We start from the raw sequence: 14911 nt of genomic DNA, 5'->3' as shown, positions 1-14911 counted from the left end.
TAGGGAGGCTTAGCCTCAGTTTGGATCTTAGGTGTTGAGATGGGGCATAGAACAGACTGCTAAAAGCCAGGGGAGTCCAGAGTAGAAGGGAAGTATATCTACACTCTGCTGCACAGACCTCATAGGTGCTGGGAGATAGTGAGACCTAGCTGGACTAAAACGGGAGAGGGAAAGGGAAGGGAAAATGAACTTTCCTGGGAGCTGGGAAGAAAGACTAGAAGTAGGCTGGTATTGTGCAGTTACATAAAAGTATTAAGACTGCAGTTTTTGTTCATACTTATCATCAAAGCCAGATATATCTATTAATTGTTCATGAATTAGAAGTGACAAATAAATTCCAGTTACGGATGGTGAATGTTAGGAAGAAAAGGGGACTTATTATAGAAACAGCATGCGTTCTACAAACAAGCATTTACTCTTACCAGCAAGAATTTCCAGAGAGTTGTATCCTAGGATTCTATCCCATAAAAGCAAGAGCTGATCTGTAGCTAAGTATCCAGAGAAAGCTCGAACCATCCACTTAAATGATATGCGAAGTCTATAAGCAAGGAAAAATAAAAATTAATGTACCACTGAAATTTTTTCTCATGAAAATGCAGTATCAGAAGAACCCAACCAATTCTATTCAAGAGTCTTAGAAATCACCTGGGCATTTAAAACTTAAGTACTTTCTTGAAAGCTGCAAGAGTGCAGTGGTGAGAAACCATAAGTCCTCAAATTAGTGGTCTTAAAGTATTAAGAGGAAGAATTACACATGCTGGGTCCTCCTTTACTCTAGAGGTCAGGCTTTATAAAACCCACTTCTACATTCTGTTTTTCAGAGTGTATACTACTTAGCTATCAATGAGCTGACCTTCTGATAGTCTTAACAATTCCAGGCAATCCATAATAATTTGAATTTTTATTCAAAATACTTGAAAGATTGTTCAATGCCTGCATATTTTCTCAATTTAATAAATTATTTTCTACATTTCAGTCAAATGGCTATATAGGATGAATAAAATAAAATAACAAGTATGAGTATAAGGACAAAAATAGTTTTAAAGCTATGAGACATTAGAAATAGATTTCTGATTTCAAACACTTCATTTTAGTTAGGAGGTTATAGAACTCTGGAAGATCAGCCAGAAAATTCAATTAAATTCCATTTTGCTAAAACAATTCTAAGATGTATGAGATCTTACTACTTACAAGTAGGTTATGTTACAATAACAATTTATCTCTGAAATCAGGAAATGAACTCTTTGGCTCTGGTGCCTTAAGGGATCAACCAGTTCTTCACATTTCTGTATTATCTATTAGCATCTAATATCACTTGACTGTCCCTGACAGGTACTAGCTAAACTGTTTGCTGGAATTATCATATTTTGTCAATAAACATCTGTGCTATTCTCTTAAAAGACAGAAAAGGACCCAGAGGTTGCCTTGGTTGGTGTCATTGTATTAATTATCTTAAGACTGAAAAAGATCCTCAAGTTTCAGAAATTCCTCAATACTGCATAACTATTGTTCTAATATAACAAAGTACATGTAGGCACTAGTATTGACTAAGCTTTTTGGGTGGTTTTAGAATATCTCTTTATATATACAAAAGAAACTTTGGGCCACTGGATATTTTAATAACTTACAAAATACATTTGAATTTAAAGTCAAAATTATTAACTTCAGCTTGCTTCATTTTACTCAAATTCTCATAGTGTCATATTTGAGGAATAGTGCCACACATCCCCACCCACCAATATAGAAATAACATAGCATAGCTTTTTAGAAATAAAGCTTATTGTGCTATAATTTATGTATAGTCGTCCTCCTACGGTTTCACTTTCTGTGGTTTCAGTTACCCATAGCCAACTGTGGTCACCAACAGTCCAAAAATATTAAATGAAAAATTCCAGAAATAATCCATAAATTTTAAATTGTGTGCTGTTTTGAGTAGCCTGGTGAAAGCTCGCACGGTCCCACTCCAGATATGAATCATCCCTTTGTCAGGTGTATCTATGCTGTACGTGCTACCCACATGTTAGTCACTTAGAAGCCACATTGGTTATCAGGTTGACTGTCCTGGTATCACAGCGCCTGTGTTCAAGTGACCCTTTTTTTTTTTAACTTAATAATGGCCCCAAATAGTAAGAGTAGTGATGCTTGCATATTGTTATAATTGTTCTATTTTATTATTAGTTATTGTAAATCTCTTGCTGTGCCTAATTATAAATTGAACTTTATCATAGTTATTCATATACAGGGAAAAACATCATGGTGTATATACAGGGCTCAGTACTATCCACAGTTTCAGGCATCTACTGGGGGTCTTGGAATATATCTCCCACAGATAAGGGGAAACTACAGTATAGCAGAAATTACCCTTATTAGTGTACAGTTCAATATGTTTTGTATGAAGAACCAGATGGAAATTATAGAACTGAAAAATACAATAACCGAAAAACCACACAAAAACATCTCACTAGATGGGATCCAATAGTAAAATGAGAATGATGGAGGAAAGAGCCAGAGAATTTGACTATAGATCAGTAGAAAATGTCCAATCTACACAATACAGAAAAAGGATTAAGAAAAAGTGAAGGGCTGTGTGTGGTGATGGCTGTAATCCCAGTGCTTTGGGAGGCTGAGGCAGGAGGAATACTTGAAGCCAGGAGTTTGAGACCAGCCTGAGCAACAAAGCAAGAACCTGTCTCTATGGAAAAAAAAAAAAAAAAAATTAGACCTGCAAGGACCTGTGAGAAAATAATAAACCTTATTTTTCTTCATCTTCTTTTTTTCCTTTTATATCAAAAGTTTGAACATTTGTGCCACTGGATTGCCAGAAGAAAAGAAGAATGAGTATGGTGCAGAAAAAAATATTTAAAGTAATAACGGGTCAAAACTGCCAAATTTGGCAAAAGACATAAACTTATAAATTCAAGCTTAGCAAACACCCAAGAGGATAAATCCAAAGAAATCTATGCCTAGATATATCATAATCAAAGTGGTGAGAACTGAAAACAAAAATCTTGACAGTAGCCACAGAAAAATAAGGATTGATATCACTTCTTCCTGGAGTGCTTGGTAGAATTTGCCAGTGAAGCCATCTAGGCCTGAAGTTTATTTGAAGGTAGAATGTGATTAATTAAAGAAGTATATTGGCTGGGTGCGGTGGCTCACACCTGTAATCCCAGGACTTTGGGAGGCCAAGGCAGGCAGATTGCCTGAGGTCAGGAGTCCGAGACCAGTCTGGCCAACATGGTGAAACCCCGTCTCTACTAAAAATACAAAAAAAAAATTAGCTGCGCATGGTGGCGTGCACCTGTAATCCCAGCTACTTGGGAGGCTGAGGCAGGGGAATTGCCTGAACCAGGGAGGTGAGGTTGCAGTGAGCCAAGATCGCATCACTGCACTCCAGCCTGGGTGACAGAGTGAGACTCCATCTCAAAAAAAAAAAAAAAAAAAGAAGCATATTGTAAACCTCATGGCACCTATCAAAAACATACTTTAAAAGTATAAAAATCTAATAGTGGAGATAAAATGGAATAAAAAATGTTCAATTCAAAAGTAGGCAGAGAATGAGAAAAAAGGAATAAAGAGAACATGGAATAACTAAAAAAATTTAGCAATATAGTTGATTCCAATTCAATAATATCAATTTTATTAACTATAAATGGTACAAACACACCGATTAAGAAACAGACTGCCACATAGGAAGACCCAACTTTCGATAAGAAATCCACTTAAAAAAAAGATATTGATAATCAATATGTTAAGTAAAAGAATAGAAAAGAATGTATCATGCAATTATAATCAAAAGAAAGCTGGAATGGCTGTATTAATATCAGACATAGTAGATTTATTACTAGGAATAAAACAGGACATTATATAATAATAAAGTGATCAATTCTCCAAAACAAAGCATCAAAATACGTGAAGAAAAAGACAAAGCACTAAAGGAAGACATAGACAAAATCCACAATTATAATTAGAGCTGTTCACATTCCTCTTTCAATAATTAATAGAAAAAGTAGACAGAAAATTAGTAAGTGTATACAAGGTTTGAACATCATTATTAACAAACTTGATTTCCTTGACATTTATATGACATTCTGCCCGATACTTGCAGAAAACAAATTTTTTTCAGGTGCCCATGGACCAAGACAGATCATGTTCTGGATCAAAAAACAAACTTCAAAACATTTAAAACAACTGAAATCATGTGAAGCATGCTGTTTAACTGCAACAGAATTAAAACAGAAATAAATGCCAGAAAGATAGCTTTCCAAATATTTAGAAATTAAACAACGTACTTTTACATAACCCATATTCAAAGAGGAAACCACAGGAGAAATTACGAAACATTTCTAATTAAATAAAAATGAAAATATATCAAAATTTGTTAGGTGGAGGTAAATAGGTAATTTGAGGGAAATCTGTAACATTAATGCTTATATTAGAAAAAAAGAAAGTCCCAAATCAATGATCTAACTTCTACCTTAAACAAGCAGAAAGACAAGAGCAAAATAAATCTAATGCAAGCAAAAAGAAGAAAATAATAAATATAACAGTAAAAATAAATAAAATTAAAGTAGAAAAACAACAGAGAAAAAGAATCAATGGTACAAAAAACTGATTCTTTCAAAGATGAATAAAATTGATAAACCTGTAGCCAGAATAATCAAGAAAAAATGGGAGATAATACAATTACTAATCTCAGGAATGACAAAGATGATGTCACTACTAACCCTATAAATATTAAAAAGGCTAAGCATAGAGAATATTATGAATAACTTTCTGTTTATAAATATGATAACCTAGTAAAAGACATAAACTACTGAAGCTTATTCAAAAAGAAATAGATAACCCAAGTAGTCCTATATCTATTAAAGAAATTAAATTCAAAATTAAAAAACCTTCTAAAAGCTTCAGTTTTTAAAAAAATGATTTCTACCTTGACAATTAGAATTTTTACACTTTTCCTATATAGGAATTTTAATGTTTATCACATCATTGAAATAAATTTATTTCTTTTAATGAGTAAAGTATACAAACAGGCTAGAAAAAATATTTGTTTCTAGTAATGAACTAAATGTCATCATCCTAGTAAAGAAAACCCTACTTATACTCCAATGTTCATTTCACAATAGCAAAAAGAAGTCAATTTACTACAAGAATAAAAGTCTTATGCTCAATATAAAAGATTTCTGAATCATGAATAGAATTTTGTTTTTTAATGGCTATAAAGGAAAGGGTATCCACTCAGTATTATCAATGGATGATATGAGGTATTATTTTATAAAGGCCATCTCTAAGATGTCTGAAATTCAATGGTACTTTATAAAAAGGAGGTTATATATCTACCTATCTCTATCTCCATCTTGATTGCTATCTCCATCTTTATAATCAGTCAATCTTGAAACAACTCTGCAAGGTACTAATTCTCTTGATTTTTAAGATAAACCAACTGAATTATCTTAACGTAAAGAAATTGAGGCCTTGATAAATTAAAAAACTTCACCAGGATTACAAAGCTTAACAGAAATGGAATTTGAATCTGGATTAAATTTCCACCCACTGAGCTATCTATTTGCTATGGATTCAAGAGTGGAGAAGACAAATGCTATACTATTCTATCTCCCACTAACTTCTTTTGTGGCCTCAAGGAGTTAATACTTTTTTCAAATATGCCCTCCTTAATAGGAGAAAATAGCTGCACAGAGAAGACAGGAAGAAAACACTGATAAACCATTTGGAAAGTTCTCTTGCTTTAGACATATTTTTTTTAAAAGAGAGAGATAGAACCAATAATCTTGAAGTCCAGAGATACTATACATATTCACTTATAACTCATGCTGAGACCAATGAACAAAACTCAAATTTTAGAAAGGAGAAATCACAGTGTACAACCATTGATAGGTACCTGATTTGCTTTCCTTTAAGAAAAGACAGCCAACTTTAACTTTTATAGTTTTCATAGGTTATTCTCTGATAAATGTGGCCTATATTGAATTAAGTTTAGTATGATCATGTTTCTCAGGTAGCATTTGTTTCCACAAATGTTTGCTTCAGTTTTGGCTGACACCTTTCATTATGAATAGAAATTGGTTCATTTTGGTGATTCTTGTACCAGACACAAAAATCCTAGTAAATAAGACTTTATTAGGATTTTGGTAATTCTTTCAAGAATTTTTGGAACAATGTTATTACAATTTACTAATTGATAATTATAGTTTTATTAGGAAAACTGTTAGCTTAATTTCTCTGAAAAATTACGTATTTGCAAGTGCTCTGCAATGAGGAAAAAAGAGCTTTCTGTGAAACTATCTATTCTTCAATTAGGAGAGAAAAGTACTCACGGTTGAGCCCCAATTTCTCGTAGATGATAAAAGAGTTGGGGAAGATAAGTTTGAAGTAGAGTTTCAAACAGCAGACAGAGTGACACAATACCCTGGATACAATAAGGAATCATAAGAGAAATAGATATTTTAATATTTAAAAATTAACTATGCCAACAAATTATTCAAATGGAAAATGAGAAACTATCAACATAAATTTTCTTTATACTGTTTAAGAGTCAAAAACATGAAATGTATTAAAGAATCTCTAACATTGTGTTTAGAGATAAACTTTATCCTCTTTATGTATACTCACACATACAGATATGCTAAAGAGCCTCCCTTTTTACACAATATGCTCCCCACATAAACCAGAATGTAATATTTGGAGAGTCCAAGGAAAATATCACCTTACAGAAAACTTGCTACTTTGCAAGCCACTATGATTACTTAGCCCCAGCAAAATTAGTTTTTATCTGAATGCATTCCAGTTTCCAGTTATTTCCCTAGTGCTATATAGCCACCTTCACTCTCCCTCCATATGTCCCTTCCCCTCCAGCCTCACTCACTAGGGAAAATACTGCCTGCTTTTCTCACTCTTTCTTTGAAATCTACCCCCAGGAAAAGACTAGCAGCTAGCTGCTTTAAATTTGCATCAGAAGTTATTGAACAAGAATGTTTGATTACTTAGTATACACATATTTTTTAAAACTAAAATCTACTGTTTTTAAAAGGGCATTATTTGTAAAGTACAAAACCAATTTAAGCAGATAGTTTTTCAAGTACATTTATTATTTGACAACTCTGAATAAAGTCTTTCCTGCAGCTTAGCATTCCTCAGAGTTTATCTTTGTAAGGAAGTTTTAATCCTCTTTTTGCGTTTCTAAAGAAAAAAAGACTGTCATGGTTCCAAATAGTTCAGTCTAGCTGCAAGCCAAAAAAGGAGGTGACTGCCTGTAAGTTTTTACTCCTCTGAATCAAAAAAAAAAAAAAAAAAAAAGGGACAGAGGCAGGTCTGGCTCAATCAATTCGCTGAAAAAGAATACCCAGGGCCACCAGCATAGAGATAGACAAGAAATACCCAGAGTTGCCCAGCGCCAGGCTTCAGTGCTCTGCACAGGGAGAACACCATGGGTGTGTACTATGCAGCCAGTTTTTTTAAACTCTGAAGCATAAAATGGCATAGAATATGAGCATAGAAATATGATACTTAGAACTGAATATTAGAAAAGAATTATTAATCTTAATTATTGGTCATATTTCTGATTATTCCAGATTAAATATTAAAGTAAGATAAGAACAAAATCAAGTTCTCTTAGAGATACGAAACCCAAGATAACTGGTGTTGCTTCATTTGTTTATCTGTAACATCCTGGAATTCTGTGATTTGCCAACTTTCACTAGCGATGGATGAAAGCAAAACTGGAGACGGAGGAAGGTGAAATAGGAATATATAGGCTTAGAATGGGGGCATAAAGAACAGCTATTTAATTTCATAGCAATAATACAGTTGCCTCTTTGGGGAAATTTAGTAGCCCTGACATATATTCCAATTGAATGTTTCACCTGGAGTAGCAGTCATGTTACCCACAGCAGGTCCAAAGGGGGAAAAAAAGCATAACTGAAATAAAATAAATACTGCTCTTAGTCAGGTTTATGGGAAGGGAAAAAAAAGATATGATAAAGGAACAGCCAAAAGAGAACAGATTAAAATGTTCAACTCCTAAATATATGCTTTTCCTTGATTCTTATATTGTAGGCCAAAGGATCATTTTATTGAATACAAAGAAAATATGTACTATTATAACTGATAATTAGCCAAATATGAAATTGGCAAACAAGTGACAAATCAATACTTGATTTTCACTAACAAAGAAGAATGATGATTATAATTATAACAACAACGGCCATTTATTTACTGAACACCTGCGAGGAGCCAAGCACTAACTACACTGAGTGCTTTGCAGACTTTTCTACAGCACTAGAGATAATATATTATTTACTTCATTTCATAGATAAGAAATGAGAAAAGAAGGTAGGCATCTTTGCTAAGAATAATAATACAGACATTCTAATTTTTTAAATATGTAAAAGAAAAAATCATTTAAATGTAGTTGACAAGAGACTTTTTCTGTTTAAATTATTACCAAAATATTTAAATATCAATTTCATCTTCTCTGTCATTTTTGCAATAAAAACACATTGCTTGACATCACAAATTAAAATTTGTTGCGTTAGAATTTGAGTAGAAGACTTTTTCTTAACGGAAAGAAAGAATAGATTACAATCCAACCTAATTTGATCAAGTTTTTCTTATGAACTTACAGAAGGATGAGAAGAGATGGAATGGAGTCTGAAGAAAAAACGCACATACATCTCACGGAATATCTGATACAATTTGGAAGGTTCATGGTATAGAAAACAAAGTGGTGCAACTGAAAGAAAAAAATTAATTTATAATACTGCAGAACTACTGAAATGTTAAGATAAATTTATAAAATATGTCATAATAAATCACTATTTTATAGTAATCATATACACCACCAGACAAGTTTAAAATCATACTACTTTTTTTCATTTTGAGAGGGGAATATATGCATATGTAAAGTTCAAACAGCCATTAAATATTATACAGAAAGGAATATATTACAAACTATTATAATCCCAATTTAACAGATGCCTAAGAATGACATTATGGAATTATACAGAAATATGAAAAGTTCCAAGTAACTTATAAAAACTACATAAGTCAAATCTCTCCTTTTTTTAATTGAAGTAATAAGAAAATAACAACCAGGCAGCTTATTTTTACTTTCTCTCACAAAAGATTCAGGCCACATTTCAAAAATTTTAATTTTGGAAGTCAGGTAAGTAAAACAGATGATTTATGACTTTTAGAATCATGGTCTTCAATTAATTCAATTTGAAAATAAAGATTTTGAGTAATAGCTGTATACTACTGGTCTTTATCGCTATATCCCCATATATATTCATCAACTGAAAACAATCCTTAGGCAGAAAGGATTTATTTCTCTAATGAATGTAGAATTGACTGCCCCCAGTTTGTAGCAATTAAGCACAGCTGGGTCAACTCAACCAGACATCCCACAGTTGAATGTCAGAAAGTCCTAATCTTGGATTGGCGACCTACCTGAGCATGTGATTATTCTACACTGACAAAGGTGGTCATGCTTTCCAACTTTTCAAGCCTTAAGTATTTTAGGCAGCATAGAGACAAATTTATAATGCAGATAGATACAACTGCATTACCTAAATATTAATTTTAATTAAAAATGCCTTACAGGGTAATTTCAAACAATATGTATTGGACAAGTAAGAATTTCTGGGGCTCTATAACCTGTTGGTAATGCTCTGAGGGCAATAAGCACTAAGTAAGCAAGGAAGTCAGTGGGCCAGTTGTGCTCTCTTCTTTTTGACAAAGTAAAAGGAAAAATAGTAAAATATTTTAAATTCTTTCAAACACAAAAGTTCAATTTTCTGGGATAAACAGCAATGCACAGTATTACTGATAAATAAGTCATTAAAAATTAGCATTGCAAGTGAGAATTTTTATTTTTTCTGAAGGGCAAAAGAGAAATCACTTTTGGGGGTAAATATCTAAATTCATATAAAAATACATACTTGTATATATAGAGAAAAATGTATATACAATATGTATTATAAATAAAATTTTAAAAAGACAGGTATGTCTATTTCAAGACTAATTTTTAAAACTTATTTTACTATTAAATAAATTGCTACTTATAAAAACAGCCCAAATTAGGATATTTCATATATTTACAAATAGTAACTCATGCTCTAATTACAATAACAACCTAAGAAACAACAGTGTGGTACAAATATATGGTATTATTATAAATCTAAGACTAAGGTTTGGAACTTCTTTATTTTTAAAAAATGATGCATATTTTTTCCTCCAATTCTTAGATATTGATATGTGAAAACTTATAACCTGAATCTGAAGATGGTATGGATTCAGTAATTATTAATGAAAATTTCCAGTGAAGAAATGAAAAGAGAATTTTAAAATAAGCATGTTTCTATGAATATATAAAATATAAAAGAAATTTACAATTAGTTTTTATTCAAGATACCACAGTTGTTTATGTTGAATTCCTTTATATAGCTATGAAATGGAAAAGCTTTAGTCCATTATAGATTATATGTAAAAAAGATTCTACATGACTTAATTTTTAATTTTAAGCATCCTTTCCTATTTGGTTCTTCCATAAAAATAAATTTAGCTAATTATCTTTTAAACCAATGAAAGACTATACTGTAGGAATTTATGACACCATAATATACTATACACCTACAATAAAACTTCATTAATCTGCATAAATAGAAAAGCAGAAGGTATTTTAAATTAGAGAAGAGTTCTGAGTAAATTTTAAAATAAATTACTATCTTTTGGTTTCCTTTTTAATGACAGCCTATCATTAAAGATCTGTATCAATGTTTAAAAGAGATAAGTATTATAATTTTAAAGAAATATAGTAACTAAAACTGAAACGGCAAAGTACTAACTAGAGTTCCTTAGGGATGATTTGTGATTATTTTTGTACACTGGTTCTAAATAAGTGGTTGCTGGTAAAGTTTTTGTGGATGTTTAAAATAGTTTTCTAAAATAGTATAAATAAATTCTATATCAAACATTTTGCATCATTGTTAGCAAATGCTTTCCCCTTGGGTGTATAAACTGTAGCCTATTTAAATGACCATAAATGTGAATAGGCAGAGGCTGAGTCAATGATATATTTTAAACACCAGAAGATCTTGCTAGAAGATTTAAACTTTGATGACATCAAGTATCCTCCAAATCATTCAAGTACAACTTCCAAAAACGATTTACTTGAAAAATTTTTGCAGTTGGAACTATTAAAGTAGAAAGATAAAAAGTGAACATTTTTATTATTAGATGTAAAAATTTATATTATTAATCTTTTTTGGTTTTCTATTTTAAATTCTTCACATATATAAGATAAATATGCTGTAAGGTCTCTATAACATTATGTATTATGCTATGAAATTTTGGTTGCCCAAGAGAATAAAGCTGAGTACCCTATAATTCAAGCCTGTGACTAACACCAAGTATAGCATAAAGTCCCTAGGTACTTTGACTCTTTTTCATTGAACGATAGTTTTATATTATGTCATTCACCACGACCATCTGATGTTGAACACTGATGTTTACAAAGAAAAGTGTTTATTGCAGATTCTTGGTACAAAGGCAAAACATTAATGTATTTCTGTTCATTCTAAAGGTAGGGGGTAGAAATAAAGGGGACAACAATCTTTAATAAGTTTATATGTAACACTTGAAAACTTAAAAATTAAGTGGCATTAAAGTGTAGAGAGTTCTTCCTTTTGCTCATCTTCATAAGCTTCTTGCATTCCTCATTTAATGACACATGAGGCCTCAGAGACACTCAGAGCTCTCAAGCCTGCATATGCATCACCCACGTGTATCTCAGGTGACTGAATGCTCTGATGTAATTGTTGCTGTGCATATAAGTAGCCTGGAGAAATCATGAGCTCAAACTCAGTACTGTCCCTTCCTTAGCATTCTTTCTGACCTATTATTTTCAAAAAACTCTTAAGAGAATTACTTTAGGAATTTAAGCCATCTGATTTTACACCTATTAGAGCTAAATATTAATGTGTATCTCTAGTTTCCATTGGACTAAAAAATGGTAAACCGCAGGACCATTTTCACAGTATGTTCTTTTTTTTTATTATACTTTAAGTTTTAGGGTACATGTGCACATTGTGCAGGTTAGTTACATATGTATACATGTGCCATGCTGGTGCGCTGCACCCACTAACTTGTCATCTAGCCTTAGGTATATCTCCCAATGCTATCCCTCCCCACTCCCCCAACCCCACAACAGTCCCCAGTGTGTGATGTTCCCCTTCCTGTGTCCATGTGATCTCATTGTTCAATTCCCACCTATGAGTGAGAATATGCGGTGTTTGGTTTTTTGTTCTTGCGATAGTTTACTGAGAATGATGATTTCCAATTTCATCCATGTCCCTACAAAGGACATGAACTCATCATTTTTTATGGCTGCATAGTATTCCATGGTGTATATGTGCCACATTTTCTTAATCCAGTCTATCATTGTTAGACATTTGGGTTGGTTCCAAGTCTTTGCTATTGTGAATAATGCCGCAATAAACATACGTGTGCATGTGTCTTTATAGCAGCATGATTTATAGTCCTTTGGGTATATACCCAGTAATGGGATGGTTGGGTCAAATGGTATTTCTAGTTCTAGATCCCTGAGGAATTGCCACACTGACTTCCACAATGGTTGAACTAGTTTACAGTCCCACCAACAGTGTAAAATTGTTCCTATTTCTCCACATCCTCTCCAGCACCTATTGTTTCCTGACTTTTTAATGATTGCCATTCTAACTGGTGTGAGATGGTATCTCATTGTGGTTTTGATTTGCATTTCTCTGATGGCCAGCAGCCTCCCAAAATGCTGAGATTACAAGCGTGAGCCACCACGCCTGGACTATTAAACTCAACATTTAAAAATGTTCATAATAACTTGTGGGTAATTAGAAATAAAGTGGTGTTCTTTTTGTTCAATTTTCTAATGTGTAATAAAAATAATAATTAAAAAAAATGAAGCCCCTATGGGGAACTAGCATGCATTTCACTTTATTTTTTCCTTTATTGTTTTACTATAGTAAAACAATTATATCTGTCAGTCATTATTTTTTAAATTGACAGATAACATTGTATGTTTTTATTGTGTACATTATGATGTTTTTAAAGCCCAACTTACCATACATTGAAAATCCATGAAAAGGGATAACACCTAAAAAAAAAAAAAAGATATTTCTTTTCAATAAGTAGTAGGCCTACTGATTATTAGGTAAGCTTTAAAAGATTAAAACTGACAATAAAAAGGTTTTCTATTTTTGCTTCAACTTTGTTCATAAATGTCAGAAAGACTTAGTGATAGTAAACAATAAAAAGATATTTTTAATACCTTCAGAAAAGTAAACTAGAGGCTTTAAAACATATATCCAGTTAACATTCTATTAATATTGAGAAATCAAAGCTTTGAATATATATATGTGTATATATATGTGTGTGTATATATGTGTACATACATATACACATACACACACATTTGTATACACATATACACACACATTTGTATACACATATACACATATACATGTGTATACACATATACACATATACATGTGTATACACATATACACATATACATGTGTATACACATATACGTGTATACACATATACATGTGTGTGTACATATATACATATACGTGTGTGTACATATATACATATACATATGTGTGTACATATATACATACACACATATATGTGTATGTACACATGTGTGTATATATATACACACACACGTATACATATACATACACAAAACAACAGGATGAAAACATAACGAGACAGATCACAGAATTAAGTTTAAGAACTAATTATAATGGTCTCAGAAAGTCAATAGATTATGTCCCTCCTGAAACAACTTCACTGTGTATATTAGAATCGAATATGCTAAAAGATAAGTGAGCTTTTCAAGGCACTTCTTGAAAACATTTGCTTTACAGAAAACACTATGGGTGTTAAGTAAACTAACTGAAAATTAATCATGGGATATGGCTTTAGAAGAAATATTGGCAGAAATATGATACAAATTCAGTATAATCTTTGGCAATAATTACACACAAGTAAAGTACACATCCTTTTCAAAGAAATACTCAAAGCTTAACTTGGTGTGCTAAACATCGTCTCACATTCCAAGTAAAAAATTTGAATTTGTACAGTTTAGTTCAAAACAGAAGTTTTGTAATATATACCACCATATAGCTAACACTACTAAATCAGGTTGCAAACACAGCACAGAAGAAAGCTGCTAAGTTACATTTTTGAAAAATAATATAGAAATGCTTTATTCATCTGACATGTTCACAGGCAAAAATTTTGTGCTGGTGGTCATATAGAGTGAGTTCTAATAAATGATAGTTCAGCCTCAGTTTAAAACATGTCCAGCGATAGCAGAAGCATTAATTCCCAATGCAACTCATTACCATTTTGAATGGGTTTAATTTGGAAGGAGCTATTTTCTCATAGTGAGCCAAACTCTGGCTCCCTGAAATTTCTACTTAGTATTCTTAGTTCTGACCACAAAGGTCACACAGAACAAATCTAATTTATCTTCTATGTGAAAACGTTCAGAAATATTTGAAGACGCTGCTCTCTCTCCTGCTCTATCACCATCAGGATTTCTTGCTCCAAGACTTCATGAATTTCTTCAATTTTTCCTGAGATGAGGTGGTCTTGAAAAGCTTCCATATTTTATTTTATTCTAACCAGTTACAGTTCACTGCAGTCCTTAAAGTGAGCTGACTAAAATCTCTAATCATTTTCCCTCCCTACACACCCAACAGCTAAGACAGTGTTCTTGGACAGTTGTTCCTGGACTTCACGAAAGGGTTATATTTTTATCCCTATTACATTTCTTCTTTGGTGAACCACTCCAGTTAGAGATAATAATCCTGAATTCTTATTCTGT

General features: G+C 32.3%; 1 protein-coding gene across 18 annotated transcripts in view; it reads right to left on the bottom strand.

Annotated features, from left to right (window-relative positions):
* Positions 1–14911, bottom strand: part of TBC1D19 (TBC1 domain family member 19) — a 185504-nt gene that overhangs the window by 21159 nt on the left and 149434 nt on the right. For all 18 annotated transcript variants that reach the window (XR_010156505.1, XR_010156508.1, XR_010156501.1 and 15 more), the window contains 4 exons: positions 13136–13168; positions 8643–8752; positions 6339–6430; positions 423–538 (listed from right to left, as the gene is read on the bottom strand). Coding sequence is in view for 6 of the 18 variants with exons in the window: in XM_063809445.1 (XP_063665515.1) it covers positions 423–538; positions 6339–6430; positions 8643–8752; positions 13136–13168 (351 nt within the window). In the remaining 12 variants the exon portion in view is untranslated. The remainder of the gene's footprint in view (positions 1–422; positions 539–6338; positions 6431–8642; positions 8753–13135; positions 13169–14911) is intronic.

This window comes from Pan troglodytes, chromosome 3, assembly GCF_028858775.2.
Source record: "Pan troglodytes isolate AG18354 chromosome 3, NHGRI_mPanTro3-v2.0_pri, whole genome shotgun sequence".
Classification (NCBI taxonomy): Eukaryota; Metazoa; Chordata; class Mammalia; order Primates; family Hominidae; genus Pan; species Pan troglodytes.
This window is presented reverse-complemented; position numbering and strand designations above follow the sequence as displayed.